This window comes from Corvus moneduloides, chromosome 6 (genome assembly GCF_009650955.1).
Source record: "Corvus moneduloides isolate bCorMon1 chromosome 6, bCorMon1.pri, whole genome shotgun sequence".
NCBI classification, from domain to species: domain Eukaryota; kingdom Metazoa; phylum Chordata; class Aves; order Passeriformes; family Corvidae; genus Corvus; species Corvus moneduloides.
Genome location: NC_045481.1, coordinates 63,729,545 through 63,754,318, shown reverse-complemented (window position 1 = coordinate 63,754,318; position 24,774 = coordinate 63,729,545). Strand labels below are relative to the sequence as shown.

At 51.3% G+C, this 24,774-nt stretch overlaps 2 protein-coding genes and 1 long non-coding RNA gene across 3 annotated transcripts in view; 1 reads left to right on the top strand and 2 right to left on the bottom strand.

The window, feature by feature from the left end:
• Positions 1-14,549, bottom strand: part of EPS8L2 (EPS8 like 2) — a 46,885-nt gene extending 32,336 nt beyond the window's left edge. The window contains 1 exon segment of the mRNA XM_032111817.1: positions 14,222-14,549. The gene's annotated coding sequence lies outside the window, so the exon portion shown is untranslated.
• The window catches only part of LOC116445428, a 55,844-nt gene extending 34,943 nt beyond the window's left edge, over positions 1-20,901 (top strand). The window contains exon 2 of the long non-coding RNA XR_004240772.1: positions 20,604-20,901. This is a non-coding gene — a long non-coding RNA (uncharacterized LOC116445428). The remainder of the gene's footprint in view (positions 1-20,603) is intronic.
• Positions 18,584-24,774, bottom strand: TMEM80 (transmembrane protein 80). Its single transcript, XM_032112015.1, has 5 exons — positions 24,415-24,774; positions 22,122-22,138; positions 20,833-20,926; positions 20,639-20,731; positions 18,584-19,706 (listed from the first exon to the last, which is right to left on the bottom strand). Exons 1-5 carry the CDS (start codon positions 24,431-24,433, stop codon positions 19,501-19,503), a joined length of 429 nt encoding a protein of 142 aa, XP_031967906.1. The 5' UTR covers positions 24,434-24,774; the 3' UTR covers positions 18,584-19,500.

The following is a 24,774-nucleotide window of genomic DNA, read 5'->3' as shown; positions in this document are numbered from 1 at the left end:
ATCCCTGGGATGGAAACGCTCCCAGGGGTCCTGCCCGGAGTGAGGGGTCCAGTGTAACCCTGCTGTCTGTGCGTGTATCCTGCGCCAGGGGGATGGGCCAGGCAGAAATGCTGGGTTGGCAGCAGCCTTGGGGAGTAACATAAAGCGTCAGGGAGAAACATGAGCTGGCCGCCACACGATGTTATCTCTTAGACTTCCCAGGCCCACAAAGTGCCGTCTGTTAGGGCTGCTGGATGTTTTCCTATGGGAATGTCAGTCTGGAGAAAGCTGTTTGATGGGCTGTGCTGCAAAGCTTGGGCTGTTTGGACTCACAGGAGAGCAAAGGGAGCACAGGCACTGTGGTGTGCATGTCCTGCACTGTTCCTGCTCCAGACAGCTCCCCCAGCCCCTGGGAGTATCCCACCAGCTCCCACAATCCATCCTACCCTCTCTGATGGTATGGAAGGAGCTGGCAGGTAGGGAAGGCCACAATCTCACATCAATCCACAAACAAAACAGCTTTTGGGCATTAGTGAGGCACTGGGATATGTGTGCTCAGGGCTCCTCATGAGGCATCAAGAGTCCTAAATTCACACAAACTGGTTTAGATCTCTCAATGCAGTTGTGAGAGGGACCCTGTGAGCCTGTGGTTGACTTGAGAACTTCACATGGGTCTCTGGTCTCCCAGTCCAGCCTCCTGGAACCACCCTTCTCCTGCTTTTAGTTGCTTTTCTGAACCTGCCCGTAAGGATGGCTTCAGGGCTCACCAGGAGAAACTCAGGGTCTCTGCCAGGAACATGCACTCATAAAAAAAAATAATATTTGGGTTAGTCAGAAAGCATCAGGAAATGCAAAGCCAGAGCAGAGAGGCTGACAGCCAAACAGAGGAACAGGTTGTTGTTTCTCCATGGAGAAGCAAGCCAGGATCTTGTCCCATCCAAAATTTCCAAAAATTTGCAAAATCAGGCCTTGGTTGACCAAGTCAGAACCTCACCACTCTGTTTTAATGGTGATGATTCCTGCTTCGGAAAGGGGAACACATCCAGATGACACCGCCTGGAGAGTCTGGTGGCCATAGGAGTCCCCATTGTTATCTGTGTTGTTTGAGATGTCTTCACAACACCCCAAGTCTGGGAAAGTGGCAAGTCCTCTGGTTTTTTCCTTCTTCCACCCTTTCAAGTTATCTTTACAGTGGCAGACCTACTCAGGATCATGGATCCCTTTGGAAAGACATAAGCCTATGGAAGAGGGGCGTGTGTGTGTGGAGCTCTGGGGTGTGCGTGGCACGTGCCGTGTTCCAGCAGAGGCAGTCCCCAGGTACAACCTGCCAGGTGTCTGGAGGAACACTCCCTGTTCTGCACATCAAATTGTTCACATTGTGGAGATTCTCCGGAGAGCGAGCACCTGGATAAATATAACCCAGCCCAACAGGTCTGGGCAGAGAGGAACCAAGTGTTCTTCAGGCTGCACGGCAGAAGTGGCAGCAGCTCTTTTGGACTGAGGCATCTCAGACCTACAGCCATCCCCATACCGGCTTTGGTGGACCCTGGCCCGCCTTTGAATCCCATCTGGATTTACTGTTGGTCTCCAAGGGGCTGAAATGGAGCCTTGGGAGCTCAGAAACACAAACTGGCACTACAGAGCAAAAGTGCCAATATTTACAGATTCCTGATGGGAGATTCATGAACTACCTAGAGAGGGAATGTGTCCATGGTGATCCGCAGACAGACCTTAATTTAGGTCCCAGTCTGGAGTCCAGCAGCACTGGAGGCCCTTGGTGCCCACAGGCTGGAGTGGGAAAGGAAAGATCTGAACCTAAAATGAGGAGCTTTTATATTCCTGCCAGAAAATAAAACCTTCCTCCCAGAACTACAACCAAAAGCAAGTCTAGACAGCACCCTGCTCTATAAATACCCAGGGAAAATGCACGAATAGCCACAGTCTCCAAGATCTTGGGAAAAAACTGGAAGCTGGCTCCAGTACCCCTCCGAAAGACTTGTTTGCAGAGTCCTGGTGCCGAGTCTCAGCTCCTGGATTTACATTTTTCCTCTCTGTTGGAGGAATTCTGCAGAAGCTGGATGGAAGGAAAACAGGGAGCAGGTTTGGACTTGCTGTGTGTCTTGCCAGGGGTTCCAAGGTGAGCATTATCTATGCTTGGGCTGCAGTTTAGAAAGCTGGGGAGCCAGGCCCGGGAACAGCGCATTAAATATTAATGGATGCTTTTGGAAAGGTGGAGGGAGATGGATGAGCATCCTTACATAAAAGCTTATTAAACGGTTTAAATTAAAAGACCCCAGTTCAAAACTACCCAACTGGTAGAAAGTGTCATGTGAGTCACTTGTACTCCCCAGGAAGAAAAACCAGCATTATGTGTTTCCTTGGCTTCCTGGGAAGAGAGGAGTGTTGTGTGGAATTTTGTAGCTTTTTCCCTCTGTCCTGTTTTTGTTTTGTGCCCACACCTTCTGTGAGCTAATCCTGTCCTTAGCACCACCCAGCTTCTGGGAGGTGGGAGCCAAGGAGCTGTGGGAGGCCAGAGCTGGCCGTGGGACTGTCTGGGCAGGATGCAAGGGAAGGGCTGAATGGCTCCAGAGCTGCCAGGACCTGTGAGTGTAGCATGCCTGGTATCCAAAAAGTTTGCTGAAGAAAGCACTGGTGGTTGTCATGCTGAAGGTTTCTCTGCCCTGCATCCTTATTCACCCCACAACCCCCAAAAACTATCCCCTTTCCCCAGCCTGGTGCTGTACTCTGGGCACTGGATCACCAGCAGCAAGGGGTTTAAAGCTGTGATTTTTAAACATGGGAAGGATTTCACACTATTGATGAAAGGGAAGCTTTTTCTTTGCTCTGTGTAAAAATCAGGACTCAGAGATCAGGCCAGTAAAAATAGGGAGTGACTCTGCCTGTGTGTGTCATATTCCAGAGCAGGACAGAGAACAGCTGAGCCCAGACTGGAGCAGGGCATTGAATTGCCTCTGTGTTCAGGCAAAACACCAAAATCCTGAAACGGGCTGTGTGCTCATGTCCCTGGCTGCAGGCACCAGCTCCCACAGCTGTTCCTCACGTGCACCTCCTGTAGAGCTGGAATATTTCTCTGATGGCTTTTCCAAGCTTGAAGGCATTTGTGGAACAGCTGGGAGACTCGGTGAAAGGCTGGCACCAATGGTGGTTGTGGACTGCCCATCCCTGGAAGTGTCCAGGGCCAGGTTGGACAGGGCTTGGAGCAACCTGGTCTAAGGCAAGGTGTCCCTGCCCATGGCAGGGGGTGAGTTGGATGGTCCTTACGGTCCCTTCCAACCCAAACCATCCCAGATTCTGTGAGGATGAGCTAAAGCTGGGATGGAGTTGTGAGGGTTCCTGTTGCGTCCCTGCTGCTTCCCGCAGTAATGTCATAGTTCTGATGGAGAGAAGCACAGCAGAGTGGTGTTTGTCATGCTCGGATTTCAAGGAACAAAGCTCAGGGCTGGAAGGTGGTACTGTGTTTATGCAAAGCACCCACAGCAAAAATGCTTCTTTCAGAAGCTTCAAAGCTGCCTGGTCCAACAGGGACCATGCTGATATCCCCTGGGTGGTCCTGGTTTGTCTGGTGGGGATCAGTCATTTCTCACCAGGTGTGGGTGTGCAGGTAGGGGACAGATTGGCTTCGCTGTTTGACCTAATCATTCGAGTGTCTTAATTTTCATTAAATGATTGCTGTAACGTGTAAGTACACGGCACCCTCCTCGCATCAATCCTGTGCAATCCCTACGAGCCAGCCTCAGCATTCCTGCTTCCTTACCTCTAACAGGACAGCTGTCAAACCTAACAGATGCATTTGGCAGGCAAATTCATTTTCCACAGTAATTCCCAACCTTTAGCCCCAGGTGGAGCATGATACACCTGACCATCCTTGCCTGGCTACTGCCAGCCCAAACTGGGCTGAAATGCATCAAGCAAAGCTGGGGGATGTGGCTGGTCCCTCACCCCCTCGGGAGGAGCAGAGGGAGTCTTGTTTGTCAGTGCACTCCCCCATGCTGACTGGTTCATGAGCAAGACAGAGCTGCTGAGATCCAAGGGACCTTTCCACCACCTCCTCCTAAAGGAAGGGCATTTTTGGTCACTCCCTGAAATGCTGATTCACTTCCCTGGCAGAAATTCAGGCATGTAGCAGGGCAGTTGGTGTGCCAAGAGCTTTTTCTCCAGCAGAGAAAAGCTGTTATTAGGCTGAGAGCCACTTTGGGGCCACGCTTAGCTTCAGTTTGTCTCCAGCAATGTCAGCTCAAAGTCTCTGGGGTTAGATGAGGATTGGTAAATCTGCACCAAGTAATTGGTCAATCTGAACTAAAAATCCTTCTCTGCCTATGTAGGAAGGTCACAGCATCCTATCTTTCCTCAAAGAAAGGGAGAGGGCTGCAACCCATCTCCCTCTGCCTATACCAGTGAGGAGCTATTCCACTCTGCTCCTGTTCCAAATCTCTGCCCACAGCAGTAGGGGCTTGGGGCTTGGGAAGCATCAGCAATTTTTATTTCCTGTTGTAAAACTCACCCCAGGCTTTTTGATGGGAGGGTGGGGCAGAAGATTTAAGGCAGGAGATTCATCTCTTTAAAATCCCAGTTGATATTTAAGGCTTTCCCAGCCTTTTTAAGCTAATCATGACAACATTCATTGCCATCTCTTCCCATCCTATTTTGTGCTTCCTACTCATATCCTGTCCGGGTATTTTTGGCCATTTGTAACAATTCATTTGAGCTAAAACTTGGCACATGGGAACTCAGCTCTGAGTGTCACTGCAGGAAAACAGCCTGACACCAGTTTAACCAGCTCAGTGGTGGCTCCCAGAGATGTGGCAGGGCTCAGATCAGATTTTGGTCTGACAACATCACTTGAGCTTTTTGAGTAGTAGTCTAATGTAGCTATTTCCTTCTGTGGTTGGTATTTTCATATATATTATCATGGTAAATAAAATTATAAATGGAAAAATGGTGATCTATCCCTTACCAGTCACCTCTGAAAGGCAGAAATGGGGGTTCATCCAAAGGAACTTTTGCTGCCCATCATTGATTCATTTTGCATGCAAAATGCTGAGATTTCTGGATTTTCACAGAGTCCTTATAGGAACCACAATATTCATTGCTGGTACAAAACATGTTCTGCTTCAAAATACTCAACCCAACCAGCTGAAGGATTCTGGGGTCAGAAGACAAGATGTACAGTCACAGGAAATCACTGGGTTGATTTCCAGTGTTTGGGCTTTCAGTGAAGCTGTGGATGAGACCACAGGAGGGTTTTGCAGCCTGAACATCCAGTTACCCAGTGACCAGAACAGTCCCAGGAGAGATCATTCCAAAACCAAAATAAACCCCATTCCCTTTGCCCTTTGTTTTGTATAGAATAGAAGGATGTGTGAGGCTGGGTTTATCGAAATAATTCAAATGGCAGTTTCTAATCTTGTGGTGCAGAAATGTTTTAACAATCTTGCCACAAAAAAAAAATTAATCTCTTGCGAGGGCGAGGAGGAAAAAGCACACAATTGGTCCCTGCAGAGGCTGGGATGGGAGTCTGAGCTGGCCTAGGAGGAGCCAGACTGATTCCAGGGCTGGGAAGGGGAGAGAAGAGTTTCCTGCAGCGCCTTAAAGAGGAAAGGCTTCCTTGGCCACTCCTGTGTGCCCACAGGGTCTTTGGTGCAGAGATTTCCAGTCCCAAAAGGCTAAAGCTGTGCAGGGCACATGAAGAGAGGGTTTCTGCTGTGGGAATCACAGCACTGTGGAACAGGTTTGCCCAGAGAGGTTGTGCCATCTCATTCTTGGAGATTTTCAAGAACAGCAGGAGTGAACTGTGCAGCCTGTTCTGATTTCAGAGCTGACCCTGCTTCAGGTTGGACTGGAGACCTCCTGAGGTCCCTTGTGGCCCAGATAACCTTGCAATCCTGAGAGGAGAGGGGGGAAAGGAGCAATAAAGCCCTTTTATGCCAGGTGGGCAAGGTGTGTGTGGAAGGATCAGGGCTGTTGGCACGCAGTGGGTCCAACACAGGCCACGTGGATGCTCGAGCAGCCAAAGGGGAGCCAGGTGGTGCTTACCGTGACCTGGGGTTTAAAACACTGAACTCTCCTTGCTGGTCTGACTGTCATTAGGGTCTGATCCTTAAATGAGCCACAGGTTTATGGGTCCCCTCTGGAGCAGAGAAAATTGTCAGAAGCAGAATTGTGCCTAAGCATGCACACTGGAGAACCTGGCATATTCTGGGAAGGTCATTCTGAAGGAAGGGGCAGGCAGCCCTGAGAGCACAGGAATACCTGTGGTTTGGGAAGGATAAAGGGCTGTTCCTGGTGCTCCCCAGCCAGGTGTTCCTGAATCCTGCCCCAGGGGCCTGCTGCTGAGCTCATGGATGCTCAGGGATATCATGAGCTACCCAAATGCTCCTTTAGCTTGAGTTGTTGGGACAGGATTCCTAGAGAAGAACCTGCGTGCCCATCACCCACGTGGCGCTGGATTGGAGCACGGCCTCTCTGAGCAGCATCCTGGCAGCCACAGGCAGCTGGCAAGGGCGGATCGTGTCGGAGGCAGCTCCGGGAAAATACCAGGAACTGCCAAGGATGGTGGCAGCTCAGATCTCCCCTGCAACTTTCTCCTGCTTCACATCGTCCTTCTCACCTGACTGTTTGCTCACCAGGTGTTGGCAGGCAGGGAGCAGGAGTGTCTTGAGGCTCGTGCCAAGTGTGAAGCAGATGTTCTGGGACCTGTCTGGTTTAGTTTGCACGTGGCTGTGGCAGGGCTTTGGCTGCCTGGCTGGTTTCAGGCCTCCCTTCCTGGGCTGTGACTAAACCTGTACAACGTTTCCTTCTGCTGAGCAGTCACTGAGGCCAGAGCTCCTCTCCTCCCTTCCATCCTCCCCTTGGCTCAGAGGAACCAGGGACAGCTGCCTGGATGTGGGGTGGTCCATCGCCTCTCCCATCACCTGCCCTCAGTTCTGCTTGGTAGCAGGTTGGGGCACACATGGCTGCAGCACTCATGGATACCTGGAGGAGAAGCCAGGAACAGGACAGGAGCACGGGACGCCTCTCTGCAAATTTTCCCAGCCCCCAGCAATGGGAGTGAAGAGCTCCTGGTACCCTTTTCCATCCCTGAATTTCTCCAGCTTTTGGCCAAGCTGTGTAAACCTTAGACATCCTGAATGGCCTGTGGCAAGATGCTCTGTGCTCGGCTCTGCAGGGTGTTCTCAGCCACCTCCTTTTGTTCATGCTGCACTCGCCAGCTGCTGGTTTCATAGGATGCCCCCCAGCTCTGTCAGCAGGAAGCAGCTGTTCCCTCATTCCCTGTCTCTGTGCCATAGGCTGTAGCACAGATCTCAAGGAGAGCAGCACCTCAGTGTCCCTCTCCCATGCTGAAGAACACTGGAAGTTTCATGGCTGAAGTAACAGACATAGGGGCTGTTCCTGGTTTGTTTTTAAGCCTGGAGCAGATGCAGCAGTGGCAAGAGGTGCTTCCTTGTCAAGAGATTGCTCAGGCAGCCGATGGCCCAGCCACACCTTGGGTGTTACCTGCTGGTTCTGGCAGAGGCCCAGCTATGAGCACAGCTCTGGTACATTTGCTCTCAGTTTATCCTGTTGAACCTGCTCCTGCCTCGCTCCGTGCAGCAGCTTCTCTGACAGAGGCGCAGCTTTTCTGCCTTTCTTTTAGCTGCTAAAACTTTTATCAACTTATTTTCCAAGCAGCAGCAACTCACAGCACACCTGACAGTCTTGGAGTTATCCCTGAGAGACTTTCATGCCACTTTCACACTCCTGCCCTGCACCTTCTATTGCAAAAAAAAAGGTGGAAAAATCCAACCCAATATTTTCCTTGTGTTTTGACTATGGCTTGAATGCCAGGTTGGAGTGGGCATGTGCCTGGATGCTGGACTAGAGCTTTCCTTCACCAGTTGGGTTCCCTGCTATGGAAACTCTGCAGGGGCAGCTGGAGATTCTCTTCGGGAATCATGGAAACACAGAATAAATAGATAGAATCACAGAATCAGCCCTTTGACTTCAATGGATCAAACTGTCATTTCCATGGCCCAGATGTACCACTCCCCTCCCACAGTTTGGCAGGGTTTCTGTTCTCCTGAGCTGGAAAAAGAGGTGAATCAGGAATCCACCTGCCTGCATGCCCAGGTCCCAAAGCCATCAGGAGATCAGGCAGAGATGCTGGCGTGCAGGTGCCTGGTGGTACAAGACTCCTTCCCCCACCAGCCTGACAGACGGGACTCTCTTCTCGTGGGGAACAGGATCAAGCCTGTTAAAGTCCACGTAACTCAAATGAGAGGATTTGTTTGGGTGCAGTCTGGGATACCCTCTCCATCACAGAAATCCTGCCTGTGTCACATATCAAGGGGCAGTCCCTTTTGTGGTCAGTGTACCTGGACTGAGGAGCCAACCCTACTACCTAACCTTACCTCCACACCTGCATAGTCTGCCTGGGTACATGTTAATTCCTCTTCCTTTTCAAGGGCTTTTGAAAGTCCCGTATCGTCAGCCCAGAAGCAATGCTGGGAGCACCAAGTACCGAAAGCAGGACGAACTGCCTGGCTGGGTGAAAGTCAGAGTTACAGGTTAACTCGCGGGAATGGCCACAAACAAGGCCATTCGCTTCTGCCCCAGAGGAAGACATTAATATCTTCCCAGAGAAAAGAGGTTTTAATTAGTGCTCCCTTCTGCATAGAGCCTGGCACTCCTCCTCTGTCTCCTCAGCTGAACGCAGCTATAATTAAGAGGCAGTAGTGTCAGGAATGAGAGCAGGCTCCAGCCTATGATTTATTAAGGGATATCGTGGGTGCAATTACCTTTCTCTCTTCTCCTCTCCCTGGTGTTTTTATGAAGTGAATTTACTGATGAAATTATTATCTCAGGCTCAGGCAAATGGACACCTCTGTGTTTATCTCAGCACCAACAGCGAAGGCACTCTTTTGCCTCCATACAGTCACCACTGAAAGCCTCAAATGTGACTTATCATAATGTCATAAATGGATTGGTTTGGGTTGGAAAAAGTTCCATTTCCCTGTCATGAACAGGGACCTGCCCTGTCCCTGCTTTCCACTATCCCAGGTTGCTGCAAGCCCCGTCCAGCCTGGCCTTGAACACTCCCAAGGATGGGGCAGCCACAGCTTCTCTGGGCAACCTGTGCCAGGGCCTCAGCACACCCACAGGGAAGAATTTCTTCCCAATATTTAATGTAAAGCCACCCTCCTTCAGCTTAAGGCCATTTCTCCTTGTCCCGTCACTCCATGCCCTTGTGCATGGAGAAGTTTGGAGGACTTGGAGGAGTCTGTGTCCACAGAGTCAGGTTCTGGCTGGCAGCAGCAGTGGGACAAGGAGTGACCCAAGGGAGTCCTGATAGTGGCAGTGAGGAGTGCGTGACTGACTAGGACAAGCCACTGGCATTTCCACAGCAGTGAGGTGGGTCAGGTTTGGGATTCATTTTGTATTTGCCAGTGAGGGAACCTGGGGCTGCCCATGATTTTAGGTGTCAGCTCTGGTTCCAGCAGCCAACACCTGTAAGGCATGAAGAGATTCTCAGCTCCCAGCTGGTTCCCACTTCTGTCCGTCTTGAGAGAGAGGGAAGTTAGGTGTAAACAGTCTGGGGGAGGGTAGTGTTGACTCAGCCTGATCCTAATCGCCATCCCACCAGCAGCACTATTTCACTTTCTGAATCAGCTGTGGTGCCTGAACTTTGCTTTATTGCCATTTGGATGGGCTGCACTTTACCTTTGTAGGATATAAATCTGGACACGTTGAGACTGATAAGACAGAAGAAGAAAAAATGAAAAAGGAAGCAGAAAGGACTAAACTTGAATTCGAATTATGAAAAGCTTCTGGGGGTCAGTGTCCCCAACCAGAAACCAAAAATAGGAAAGAATTTTTTGTTTCCATTCCAAGGCAGTGCTGAAAGACCCCAGCTCACAAATGTGGAGTGTTCCTGTTTCCATCAGCCATGGAAAGATCTGCCTTCACCTGGGGCAAGGCTGGGTTGTAGGATCATGAGCCGTGAGGGCTCATTTGTGCCACACCTGCCCATCATGAGAGCCCAAGGCTGTTGCAAAATCCCTATCCCATCACCCTGAGGTGCTCAGCTCCTCCATTCCAGCTGAAATTGCTGCTAGAAGCTGTGGTAGTGTCCAGGAGTGGGAAAGAAGAGGTAAATAGGTGGGCTAATGCCTCTACAGGTGAAACCCCAAGTGTGGACTGGATGGGGGAAATGCACCCCTGGCTCTGGAGATGAGGATTTCTCGCATTTGAGATGTGTTTGCCTGTCTCAGCAGGACAAGGAGAGCCTTCGTGGGAGATGCTGGTGAGAGGGGTTGATTTGGGCCCTGCTCTGAAGGCAGGGATGGATGTAAGGGCACAGAGCATCCCAAGCAGGGTCTAGCTCCGTGCCAGATGGGCTGGAGCAGCCCAGCCCCTGCCATCAGCCTCTTGCCGTGTGAGGGTCCCCTGATCCCACTGTGCCTGCAGGAACAGGCACCTCCAGGCCTCGCTTGGTGCTTTCAACCAAATCAGGGCCCCAGCAGCTTGTCTGGGCACTTCAGTCCCGGTCCCAGGGCAGCTGAGCAGACAGAGACTGTGACTCCTCACTTCTTCCCGGGGGTTGGAAGCTTTTGTTCTGTTCCTCAGCAGATGCTCAGTGGACAGTAAGCACGTTGCAGTAATGCCCTTGGGGAGCACTCGGATAATGGGAACAAGGGCTGGCTCTCCTGGGGAATTGCCGTTCAGGTGAATGGGAAATATCTCCAAACCGGTCCAGCTCAGCTACACACCCTTCCCTCCCTTCTTAATTGTACAATTCTTCCTAATTTATCTGGATTACCAGGAAAGTAAAAATGCCAGGACTCTTTTGGTTACCCCCCTGGCATTGTGCATTTCAATTTTGGAGGCGGTACTGTCGCCAGCCCAGGAGAAAGGAAACTCTCGCTGCCTTGGGAAAAGACAAACCATCACCTATGTGCAGAGGCGGCCATGTCCATGTGGGAAGCAGCTCTCCCTGGGTCCCCTTCCTTTCCCTCTTGACACCTAAATATTTTAGGGATGGGTGATAGCATTTTTTTCCCTGAGCTTGACCTTTCAAACCCACTGCAAGCAGACAGAGATACTGTTCACAGCCTCCCCACTCCATGAAAATCCTTCTGCTCTACTCCATTCCTGACTGTGGTCTTGTCAGCAGGTGGGGATCCAGAGCCAAACTGTGCTCTCAGGCCTCCTGGGCCTCCTTGGATCTTGTCTCCTGCGTCTCTCAGGTGTTGTACAGTGCCTGGCACCATTTCTGATGGTGCAAGGACTCTCCTACAATGCGGATGGATGAGCAGAGAGAGTTCTGGAGTACGACCCTTCCCCTCCCTTGGAGTGGGAAACATGAATACCTCCTGGACAGGCAGATGGGTATTTTTCTGGGCACTTTCTGAGCCTTGGCCAAACAGGTGGTTCAGCAGGCCGTGCTGGCAGAGCCAAGTGCTGCTGGATCTGCCGGTGCTCTACGAGAGCTGCCATGCCAGGCAGATACTGAGCTGCTGGTAAAGCTCTAGCGCAGTGCAGGAGATCATCCCTGTCACTCCAGGAAGTCTGTGGACTTTACTTGGCACTTCTGCTTGGGGATCACTAGCTAGGCTTCAAGTATTTTCCAAGGGTGATTGTTTTATTGCCAATGACCCCAACTCGACAGGCTAAAGGCCGTGCATTCCTGTCCGCCCCGGAGGGAAGGGCAGCACTGCTGACTGCATTCGTGGAAAGGAGTCATGAGCCCTGACCAGCCCATGCAAGGACAAAAACGTAAAGTCTTCTTCAAACCACAAACCTGCCCTGACCCAAGCACTTCAGGGAGACCATGGCATGGAAGGGAGAAAGCCAAGAGTATGACGGAGAGTCAGCACCCCCGGCTGCAGCCCTCTGGGAATAATACTCCAAGAGTTCCCCACGCACTCAGGATTTATTTCATATGGATGTTTCTCAAGCCCACGCAAGCCAACGCATTTGTTCTCCCTGTTTCACTCCTTTCTTTTTTGCTACAAGGGCTGAAACCTCCCAATTCCTACAGCACATTAGTGTCTCTTCTGAATCTTTCTGTTCCAGAATGATCCTGTGAGCCTATGAAAAGCATTTTGTTTTCCAGCACATTCCAAGCCATCTCATCCAGGGGCAGATGCCAGCAAACCTCTGGCAGGTTTGGACCTGCAGCCATGCCCCAGCAGGGTCTCCTCTCAGGACCTACAGCCCGGTTGAATGACCAGAGTGGAGCAAGCAGGCCAGGGTTCCTCCTGTGCGACCCCTCCCTGTCTCTTCGTGCCCTTGGATGAATCCAGGCAGGCAGCCATGACAATTTGTCATAGCCTGGCAAAATGGTGGCTACTGTGACATTACCATAGACAGCATCTGCTCTGCAATGTCCCTCACAGAATCATCATGGTTGGAAGAGACCTTCGAGATCATGTAGTCCTACCCTCGACACCATCCATAGGAGTTGGGCAGATGGAGCCCTAGGATCTGCAGGGCTATTTCAGGCTCAGGGCTGGGCTTTGTCACTCCGACTGATGGCGAGTGGTTTGCCGTCAGCAAAGGTGGGCACTGAAGGCACATTCTGTCTGTCCCTGCGATACCTATCCTGTGGCTCAGAAGACATTTCCTGCTGGTGCTGAGCAGCATCCAGGCTGCCCACCCCTGTCATGGTGCCTGTGCCCATCCTGACATCAGGGTTGATGGCAGAGGGGCAGAAAGCCAAGGACTCAAAGCTTGTCTTGGCAAACTGCTCCCAGTGGTGTGTGCACGTCACAGCCGTTCTCCAGCGTCACTCACAGCTGTTCCCTTCCCAGGACTTCACCAACAGCCAGTTCAACAATGCTGGTGCTAAACTTTTCCTCAGGTGCCTAAAACCACTCCCAGTTCCTCTAAGCTCTATGATTATATGACAAACCCACCCTGCCCTGCTGAGTACAGTGGAGTAGATCCTGCTCTAGACCACCTGGAGGGCTGGAATACAGCTGGAAGAGCACCAGTTCCTTGGCCAGCCTTCCCAAGGCTTCAGCTATGGAAACCACCAGCAGGAGCAACGCAGGCCTGACCACAGTGGAACTGAGCTGTAGTGTTGTCCCAAACACCAGTTCAAGCCTTTGTTTTAAACAGGGCCAACCAACGACCTCTCACAGACACCTTCCCACAGTGAATCCCAAGTCCCTCTTCCCAGTCCTGTTTTAAAGGGCTCCTTGATTCAGCACTGCTGCCTGCCCTTTCTGTCTGTGAAGGACAGAATCAACTGAAAACTCGGACCACAGAGCAAAATAGAGCAAGGAATGTGCTGCTGCCTGCAGCATCCGCAGGTGAAACCCTGTGTGGGTCCCTGCTGTATCAGCTGGGGGCTGAGCCTCTGGCTGTCACATCTTTTCCTCAGACAAAGTCCTTTTTAGGGGCACATCCCAGCCAAGCTCTGGTACTCCTGGATGAGCAGCTACTGATGGATCTGATCCGTGCTTTTGGAGCAGCCCAGCAACACAAGTGTTAACTCCCCGTTGCCCTAATTACAGCGGGGCAGTCACCGGATTTTACTACTGTGCTGTGTCACAGTTATTTCCAGTATTTGAAAATAATGTTGGTCACATCATTTGTCCCTGAGCCTTGTCCTCGGTGGAGTTTGCACCAGCATTTTCCAGGAAAATAAGAGAAAGGGGACAGGAATGCTGTGACTCGTTAACGTGGATGAAAGCTCATCAGGAGGCAGAGCTGTCACGAGAGGGAACAGGGCAGCTCCGAGCTTCCCTCCGTGCTGAAATCGGGTGGTGAATCCTGCCAGGATCAGGGGTAGGGAGATCTCACCCACCAAGAGCAGCAGGTCCTTGAGGGGCCCGGCGGAGAACGGCCAGAAGTTCTACACATGTCCCCAAAAGAGGAAACCCCGAGGTTTGCAAACAAACAGCTGCTCAAAGGTACGTCTCCAGACTTCATTACGAACAGAAAAAAAGCCTCGTTCTGTGCCAAATGGACATTTTGCTGCCAAGAAAGTGCCACCTACTGGATCTCACCTGGTGGGGAATCACCAGGACGGGAAACAAACTCAGAAAACACAATGCTGGGAAAAGTACGTTTTTTCATCTTTTTAAACTAAAACAACAGAAAACTACACTGATAGTTCTCCCAGCCACAGCCCCTCTCCAGCCGTGCTCCCTCCACAGCAGAATCAGACAGACTTTTGAAGTGGATAAAAGCTGGGGAGGGGGGTGTCAAGTTTTAGGGCTTGCAAAGAAGGACTCACCGGTGCTGAGAAGCCGCTCTCGTCTCCCGCAGTTCGCTCAGCTCCCGTGAGTTCTCTCCCAGTTTTCCGTGCCCTCCTACTTAAATCCTGCTGCCATTCTCCAGCAGCCAAGCTCCCTGTCCTCCCTGCACAGGCTGTGAGCCCGGTGCCCCGAACGCTGAAGGAGAGTGGGAGGCAGAGCCCACCCGGCAGCCCGGCCTGGGGTCCCCGTGCTGTGGTTCCCCTCTGCCCTTTCCTCCTGGTGCCGCTCGCCCCGAGTGTCTGAGAGCAGGTGACAGAGGTTTCTTGGCAGAGGAGAGAGGAGGGGAGGGATGTGGAGGCAGCGAGAGGTGGAGCTGGGACCCGGAGCAACAGGTTACTGTATAACCAGGAGCCGGTGGCCCCGGGAGCGCCGGGGGCGGCTGCACCCTTCGCCCACTCCCCGGGCAAGGCGACCAAGAGCTCAGGAGGGACGTGTTAAACTTCGGGTTTCCTGCTCCCGAGAACATTTTGTACCCAATGGGAAAGTTGAAGGTGGCGAGGGGAAGTGAAGGAGTGCTTGGAGCTCAGTTTTCCATCGCCGGTGAGAGAGGGGACGTGCTGCCCGACCGCCTCATAGGGGGAACAAGGCACCTTTTGTGCAGCCCAGGGCTCTCCTCCGCGCTGGCTCGCGGGTTGTTTTCCTCCAGCATCGCTCCTGCCTGCTCTCTGTCCCGACGTCTGCAGCAAGGAAAGGTGTCGGGAGATGGAGGGAGAAGGCAAAGCGTCCTCTCTCTCACATTCCCCAAAGCAATTGGGGTGCAGAGCAGAGTCCCCTTCGGGGTACCCCCTCTGTGGCACTGTGCTCCTTGGGGTTACGTGGCCATAAAGCCCCTCATTTTGTCCCAGCTCTTCCATGAAAGGTTTAGATGGGATACTGGGAACAAAGCCTTCCCTGTGAGGGTGCTGAGGCTCTGGCACAGGTTGCCCAGAGAAGCTGTGGCTGCCCCATCCCTGGAATTGTTCAAGGCCAGTTTAGACAGAGCTTGGAACAACTTGGGCTAGTGGAAGGTGTCCCCGGCAGGGAAAATATCAGCTGGGTCATACAGACGTGTCCATGGCAGGGTGGGATCCTTCTGGTTAGCCATTCCTCTCCCAAAACGGAGGCTTTTAAGAGTGTTTTACTGAAGTGCAAGTGCCTGCAGGCCTCCCTACCATGCCCACGCTCCGTGTTGAATCCCCGCCGTGTACATGTGAAGTGAGACCCCGTGTCGCTGGCCCTGGGAGGAAACAGCTGTAACTGTGACACTAGGGAAAGAAACAAGGAAGAGCTTCCCCTTCAGGACAGCGGTCTGGGAGAAGCCCAAATTCCTTAGCTCGACATATGCTGAGTTCCCCGCTGCTGTGGGTTTCTTTGAGGGGCTTGTGCCCAGCGCAGGGGCTGGCCCGGGTCCAGGCGCCGCACGGAGGAGCCGCCCCGGTGAGTTCCTGTGGGAGGAATGCGGCCGGGTGAGCCGGGTGGGCAGGCGGAGAGCAGCTCCCTGCCTGACAGTCGGGATGTCGGCAGCTCGGGTTTGACAGGAACACGACCTCTCCTGCAGCGGGAGAACACGAACCGATACTCGGTGTGACATTCCCGCCCAGTGCCCCGTCATCCTCCTCGCCGGGATCCCATGGGATACATTGCGAAAACACGGCCAGCCCTAGGAAAAGCGGGATTTAGGGAATGCCTGCCGTACCAGGCAGGAGAAGGGATATCAGTCCAAAACAAGGGAAATGCAGTGGGAATGTCAGCTGTGCTGGAGCCTGGTGAGCCTCAGCAGCTGGAAGGTTTTGTGCAGGAGATCCCTACTCCCTGAAATGCATCACTGGGGTATTTCAGGAGGACTGCTGGACTGGACTGACTTTCGTGGGATGCAAACGGGGAGTTGTCAGGATGGTGTTCTAAGGCACTGCTTCCTATCCAGCTCCACATTCACAATGAAGACAGGGCTACTGTGAGCTGCTGTGCCCCACAGCAAATCTCTCAACTGCTCTGCAGAGGCAGCAACTTTTCCTCTGGGCAGGGAAGAAAACCACAGCAGAGCTTATTACACCTTCCCTGCTGTCCCACCTGACAGCTGGTGCCGGTGGGGGTGGGCCAGAGGCAACTGTAGAATCATGGAATGGTTTGGCATGAGTGAATCATCCTGTGGCATGGTGGCGGTTCCTGGCGTGGCTCCCACGTGTGGAACCAACTGAGTGCATGTCCTTGGCCTCCCTCCTTCACCACAGCACCAGGCCACTCCAGAGGGACTTCATAAAGTCATGGACCCATAACACCCTATCTCCCAGTATCTCCAATTTGGAAATCACAGGAGGCTGACTTGCCTCTCAGGATCAGCCTTTTAAATCAGCTTGGCGGCAGACACCCCTGTGATGGCTCAAGAACAAAGACTTGTTAAGTAAACACCACCCAAACCCAGCTCCTCAAAATATGTGTTCCTCTAAATTTTTAATGCTGTTTGCATCCAACTTGCTTGTCCTGTTTCAGAAGGGCTGGGCCTCGTAATTAAAAGCTCCAGCGATTTTATGTCTGGCAAATGTCATCAATGGCTTCACTATGTGTGCCCTGCTTCTCCAAGCAGTGGGAACGCTTTGGAAAGGAGCTCCTGGTTAGGGGAACTCTCTGAAGCTGATTCACTTTGGGTCTTTGTACCAGCTCAGCATCGAGAGATGCCACCATGGAATCAGGGACACCAACACAGTGACAATTCCCATTGAAAGTCCAGAAGTACTTGGGAGGAAGGAGCTGTTTGAAGCTTCCAGGCTTCATCCTTCATCACGAAGCACAGGGCTGTCAGCAGCAGCAGTATCCCACAAAAGAGTTCATGGACAATTTTATCTGAAATTGGAAAACTGAAACCAGAGCTGTCCTGCTCTTGGGAAGATGCAAGTCTAGGTTGATGCCAGCTGACCCCAGCAGGCACCAACAGCCAGCCAGGGCTCTGAGCAGTTGGAGCCATCAGGCCCTGCTCTGAAACAAGCCCAAGAAGTCATGTGTGTTATCCTATGTGCTCATGGCTCACTATCAGCAAGTATTGGCACTCTCTGCTGATCCTTGTTTTTCACCTGGGTGATGAGGAGGGCGCAAAGGGTTCACCATGTTTTATAATACATATTTTGTATTTATTTTGTTTGTGCTGATCACCCCAAGAAGGTGAAGCACAGGGGCTGTGAATCAACGTTAACCTATGTGACCCTGTTTACCATTTCACCTGCATTCAGGTAAATATCCTACTTTGCAATATTCCCTTTAAAGCCTGTCAGTTGTTCTGTGGGCAGACCTTTGTGTAAGGCATATGCAAACACCAGGAAAAGTTTGTGCTTTTTTTTGTGCCCATCCAGGAAGTTTTGCTTGTGTGCTTTGATCGTTAACGGGGCAGGGACAGCTTGGTATGTTGGTCACTCCTCAGAACAAGCATGTGATGGCACATTCCATCATGCCAAACAAATCTGGGAGGACAAATAGGTGGGGGCTCCATTCAGGCAGATTAAGCACAGGAACATTTGGTCGTTCAGTTTCCTGGGTGCTCCTTAGCCCCAGTTCTGCTGCTGTGACATTTCCATGGGAGCAGCAAAGGGCCGGCTGTGCCCTGGCTTAGCAGGACCTGTCCAAGGGGATTTGTGCCAGTGGGTACTTTGATTATGACTGTCAGGTGGTGAAATGTGGACAGAACTTGCTGTTACCTGGCCTGGGAGTAGAAAGATTGGGGTGCAAGGGACTTTAAAGCTCATCTCCTTCCATCCCCTGCCAAGGGCAGGGATACCTTCCACTAGACCAGGCTGCTGCAAGCCATGTCCAACCTGACCTTGGACACTTCCAGGGATGGGGCAGCCACAGCTTCTCTGGGCAACCTGTGCCAGGGCCTCAGCACCCTCTGAGTCACAAATTATCTCATCTCATCCAAACCTATCCTCCTTTGGCTTGATGCCACTCCCCCTCATCCTGTCACTACATGCCCTTGTGAAAGGTCCCTCTCCAGCCTTCTTGTAAGCCCCCTTTAGGTACTGGAATCCTTAAGGTTGGAAAAGCCCTCCATGATGGTCAAGTCCAACCACTGAATGACTGAGGGATGAAACTGGGCCCTTCTACAGAACTTCTGTGTCTTTTGTCCCCCACCAGAAAGCAAAGAGCAGCATGGCTGAGGTGCCACGGGCCTGCACCCCACTATTTTCAGCCCCTGGCGAGTCCAAATTAGCTCAGACCTTCTCAGGGCAGGAGAAGGGGCTACACACAACAGCAGGATCAGGATCAGGCTGAGAAGAGGCTTTCACACACATCCAGGCTTGCCCAAGTCTTCCTTTGGGTGACTTAGCTGGAGCCCAAGATCTGAACAAGATGCTCTGCACTTCAAACACTCCTTAGATCTAAACCACTATTTATTTGAATGAATAAATAAATACAAAAATAGGAAATTCTGAATACAAAATTGGCTTCTTCAAAAACCCAGAAACTCCCAAAGCTTTCCATTAACATATATTTTTGATACAGTAAAAAACTGTGCACTTGCACCAGTTAGAAGGTAAAAGACAGGCTTGAATGTAGTAATTTTTGCAGAATAGCAGAAGTAAGCACATTTAACACCAAACAGAAATAAGCCTGCCAACATGCTGTTGGACTTTTAAACAGGACAGAAGGGAAAATGAATGGTGAATGGTTTTGTTAATTTAAAAGCCATCCTGTTTAACCAAACATCCCCTCACGCAGTGTGTCAGTAAGAATTGGCTGCCAAACCTTGTGGCTTGGCTCTCCAGGTATGCACAAAACCCAGTTCCACTCTCCCCCACTGGGATACATCGGGTTCTGCCCTACTAAAGTCAGGGAAATTACCACTGAGGTCTAGAAACACAAATGAGAGCAGGAGAGCAGCTGTGCCCTCAAACATGGACGTGTGCGTGGCAAGGCACAAGTGAGCCCTGGCCTGATTCATTTCTGTGTCACTTGGGCTGCATGTTGCTGCTGTGCCATGAAAACTCCCACCATGCCAGCAGCACTGGCTCCTACCCTGTGTTAGGAGTGGGTAATTAGTACTGATCCCTGGTGAATGCCAGAGCATGATGGGTTTTGCTGATTTATCCCTTGCCTTTGCCGATAAATAAGCCAACGGTGGGACAGCGTCACACATCTGCTGGGCAGGACGCCTCTGTCCCCAAAACTTCTAATTTAAACAGAGAGAAGCTTTACAGGGTTTTTATATACAAAGGAATTCAATAGCGGAAGTGAAGCCCCACTCTTTCAGAGAAGGAATGTGTGGCGGGCTTGTGGGAAGGGGCCAGGCTCAGCTGACAAAGGCAGCGATGGCCATGACCTTGAGCCCCGACTCGAGCCCGTAGGCCGAGAGCAGCACCGCGTTGAGGAGCACGTCTGCCCACAGCACGTAGGTCTGCCACAGCAGCAGGTACACGCACAGCACCACGCTGCCCACCGTGAGCCCCAGGCTCAGCCCCAGCGGGGCCTCTGCTTCTGTCAGGTTACCCTTGAAACCTGCAAGGAAACAGAAACCAGAGGTCCGATTTGTTCTGACAAGAGCTCAAGCTGTAACTCGAGAAGATTTCTGCTCAAAAAAGGCCCTGGACCTTGCTCTTACCGAGTCCTAAAAAAGCTCAAAATACATTGAAATACCAGCCTAAATCAAGGCTCTGCCAGCAAACAACAAACCCAACACCAAAGACAATCCATTTCGAAACAGGAAAATGAACCAAGGTTAATCTAAACAAGAGAGCCACCAGCTCATCCGTTGATAGTCACAGCCAGGGCACCTCTTCTTACCACAGAGAATCACTTCTGAAGCTGCACCGTTCTGAGCACTCATCTTCAACCTCCCTGAGCCCCCAGCGCCGCACTCACACATGGTGACCTTGGTGCACTCCAGGAGTCCAATCCTCATTTTCAAGTCTTATTCCCTGCTAATCTATTCCTGTTTCAAATGACTGTCATTGTGGAGAAGCTGTCCTTCTCTCTTCCTTGCAGCTTATTTCCAAGCTCAGCTCAGTAGATTTTGGTGTTTAACTACATTAGAGTTGAAACCTGCTTCTTTATTCATGGATCGGGCTCCAAGCAAATACGCAGAGAGCTTTAAGGCAGCAGAACAAATCCACCCCTAAAGACACTCAGATTGATTCAAGAGCCTCACCGTGCATAGATGTCTTGGGAATATTGAGCAGATTTTAATGGTGATTTGGGTTTTTTAAAAATTGGACTTGAAGAAGTTTTAGCATGCTCTGGACAGGGTCAGGAGGCCCTTCCTGCCCTTCCATCTTAGTGACAGGAAGGTGTTGGTGGTGCTTGCAGGTGTCCTCAGGAGTGAAAGGAAAGGTGTAGGGGTCTCCAAATATCTGCTCAACTAACAGACTCCATTTCCCAAATGATTCATGTTTACAGATTACATTCCAGGTGCACTGGATAACATGACCTACCCAAGTACAATCGAAGCACTTCCAGAATGGCCAAAAGGAAAAGCACAGCAAGATCAGGAGCCAAAAAATCATCTGGATAACTGAAAACTTGACCTGGAGAATAAACCAGAGTAAATAAAGCAGGAAAACACAGCAGGACAAAGCCCAGCTGTGCATCAGCACGGCCTGCTCTGCGGAAAATACCTGCGACTTACTTTTGTAAATGATCATTGCAAGAGTTGCCAGGAAGTAGAAGATATAATAAATCCCATTTACATAAAGCAGGATCTGTAAGGGAAGTGATGACAGCTGAGAACTGTTGTTAAGGATTTCTCATAGTGATGAGGTGGGATCTATTCCATAAAATCACCATTTCCCAGTAACCCCAAAATATACTGCACTCTCTCTCCATACTGAATGGTTCAGCTATGCCTGGCCTATGGGGAGGGTTCAGGAAGGAACTTGAGGCTGCAAACACCACAGGCTGGGATAAAAGCTTGCTGTTTCAGGCTTGGCTTTAGTTCCTTTTTAAAGGAATTTTATTTGGTCTGTAGTGGGGCATCCATTAGCCTGAGGAAGTGGGGGGGATGCATATGTACATTGCCCCAGACTACTTCTACTGACCTCTTAGTCAGCCTTAAGGAAGTTGACAGAGAGTTGGCAAACTCCATCAACCTTGTGTTTGGAGGTGGCTCTGTGCAGCAGCCAGGCCTTGTTCGTCCCCACAGCATGGAAAAGCTGTCCTCCATACCCGTCTGAGCTCAGCTTTGAGATGCAAATTCCTAAGAAACAGCCTTAATTCACTCCCCTCTTTCCCCCAGCCCGTTTCAAATCCTACAAATATCTCCAAGCAGGGATTGCAGCCCAGGCATCTTTTACAGGAACTGCCCGTTTCTAAACCCACCCACGCACCATGGATGGATTCCAGTTCCCAGAGCAGCTCATTTTATTAACACAGAACCAGGTTTTGGGGTTTTTCCAGTTGAAGGAAGGTGGAGCAAAAAATTACTAGATAGGTTCTAAGCATGGAAATCTCCAGAGCCAAGGGTGTCTCCTCCTAGGAAGTTACTTGGATCTTGGCAGGAGTAAAGGTGGGGTGGCTTACCGTAAGAGAGGAGGAAGTTACTACTGAGAGCTGCTTTTACTACCTCTTGTCAGCTGTGTCAGCTGTCTGTGAGCTGTGATGCCGGGGGTGTGTCCAGCAGTCCATATATGCAATTTTTAGCCTCCTTTCCTAAGAAAATGAGTTAAGTCATGACTGCAGGGGGGCTAAAGGGGTTTCTGCAGGAGCAGGAGCCCATCAGGGCCAAATCCCAGCTAAACCTGCACAAAACATCTTCCCTTGGAAGCAATGGGGTTGTGCTTCCTGTGGATGACGCTGATGGAAAGCTCAGGAGCACAGCCCCAGCACTGTGCAGAGCTACTGGGGAGAAGATAGGAATCCACTTGAGGCAGTCTTCTTGAGGATTCCCGCATGCAGGGAGCAGTGGTACAGAAAGGATACAATCTCTGATGTTCTTCCTTTGCATGGAGAAGGAGAAAATAAAGAGAAGAAAATAAGTCTAAATCCTGAAACATTCTAACAATGGTATCTAAATGCTGGGAGGAATCTCTTTTTTCACCTTCCAGGAACATTTATTGTTTTCCAGATAGTGGAGCTCAGGTTCCAAAAATAACCTTTTCACCTAGATGAAGCCTAAAACAATTTGGGGGAAATCCCTACTGGGAAAAGCCACTTTCAGTGAGGAACTTTAGGCTCTTTCTAAGCCTGAAGGAGTGCACAGGCATTACCCAGAACTTGTTCATCCTGTCCTTTCCCAGCAGATGACACTTCATCCCCTCTAACTATGCAGGAAGGAGGTGAACATGGGAACCAGAAGGGACCATTTGCTTGTAAATTGTGAGAAAGTTTGTGGAGAACACAGAGCTCCAGGGTTCCTCTAAATACCATCCCTCCAAATGTCATCTGTCCAAACCAGTCCAACCCTTCACAAAGTCATTCCACGTCCAACCTCAGTGTGTTCTGACTGCCCACAGGAATCAAACCAAGTATTTCCAATGACCCAACCAACACATTTCACTTTCTTATTATTTTCTGAAAAAATCACATAAAATTGCCATGCAACATGACAGCACCGACCTACTGGAGCACCTCTTGAGTTCCTCATTAATATTCTCAGCCTCTCTGAGACACAGTTGGGATTTCTGTTCCAGGGAGAGTAAAACCTGTGAAAGGCCATTTCATCTGTCTGCTCAGGGACAGCTCATCATTGTCACGCCGCCATCCTCATCCCCGGATTCCTGAAGTCAATGTCCTCTTCACCTCAGATTTTTATGCACTTAGGCCCAAATTAATTCCCCCTAACTCCAGGCAGCTAATTAAGGTGTCCAGTTTGGGAACACAGTGGAAACAGGCACATGATTTTAGGTGATTAACGTATCCATGACCTGAAATGTCTCCTGGACCTGATCCTCTCCTCTCAGCTCTCTGTACTGGGACTGGGGGCTCCAAAACTCATCCTGTTACTTAGGAGTGACACGACAAGGGAGAATGGCTCTGATAATGGAAGAAATTCTTCCCCTGTGAGGGTGGGGGAGGCCCTGGCACAGGGTGCCCAGAGAAGCTGTGGCTGCCCCTGGATCCCTGGCAGTGCCCAAGGCCAGGCTGGACAGAGCTTGGAGCAGCCTGGGACAGTGGAAGGTGTCCCTGGCCCTGGCAGGGGGTGGCACTGGACGGTCTTTAAGGTCTCTTCCAACCCAAACCATTCCAGGATTCCATGTTCATTCAATATCCAAAAGTGCAGCTACACCACTGATGCTGAATTGTATGATGGTTGGAGTCATACAATTCCCATAGGCAACTCTGAGTGAATTCCCTCAGGGCAGTTCCCCAGCTTTGTATCTGAACTCTCCTTAATCCTTTCCCAGGAGAGGGCAGTGAGCCTCCTGCAGCCGCTCCAGGCTGGGATGGCAGCCACTGTTCCTGAGGATGTGCTGCCTCCCCCAGAGCGACCGGGACATTCAGGGATAAACCCTGAAACCCCACAGCACACCCGGGAGAGGGACTCTGGAGTCAAGAGGGATTATTAAACCACCTGAGTATATCATTTCAGTGCTTCACCCAACAAAATCTTACGTATTATGGTTATTTATCCAGGCTGGTGCTGATTTTAGAGTGAGTGACATTGACAATGGGGATTTGAGGTGGAGCATGGCCCATTTTCTAACAAAATGGCTTCATTTTTAACATAAAACTGTATTAAAGGCAGCAGCTGTGGTGAACATCACCCAGAGCACCTCACTGCACACTTGGGATTACAATTTTTTTTTTTTACGAATTCGGCAAAAATTTTCTAAACCACCCTTATCTACTCAGGGCAGAAACTTACATTTTTGGGAAAAAACTTTGACCTCTGTGAAAGATTTGGAAAATAATGATTTTGACCACACTAAGGATGAATTTTTTCCCCTCTGGATCCCAGCAGTTCCTAATTTGAAGCAAAAATGTAGATTTTTATGCGGCGTCTCTCGGCCTCAGGAAAGCGTCCTTCCCGGGGTCAAGGTGCCTCCTCAGCCCGCACATGCGCCAAGGGTCTGCTCACGCGCCACCGGGATCTGCCTCAGCGTGTCGGGGCTGTCGCGATATGCCACCGGGGCTGGGCTCGACCTCGGCCCCGCCTCTCTCTAGTCATGTCCCCTGCAAGAGGTCACCTCTAGCACGGTGGGAGATAGCCCTCCCCGGTGCCCCGGAAAGGGCTGTCGTGCCGCTGTCGCGCCGCTATCGCGACACCGCTCACCTCGGCTCGGCACCGCCATCTTGGCACCCCGCCCCGCCCGCCGGTCCTCCGCCGTCCCGGCAGCCCGCGCGCGGCCGCTCGCCCCGCCCAACCCGCCTTCGGGCGCGATCGGAGCGTTCGGCCCGGTTCGGTCTCTTTCGGGCGGATTCGGGCGCTGCCCGTTCGGGCGTCTCCGTTCGGGCCGGCGATCGGAGCTCGGGTGCGATCGGAGAGGACTCGGCACACATCGGCGCTCCTCGCTACCGCCTTCGGCAGAGATCGGAAACGGCTCGAGCGCGCTCGGGACTCTTCGCCTCGCCGGGCCGCACCGCTCGGGAACTCGGCCGCGTTCGGGCGGGCTCGGGTCTCACCCGATCCGTC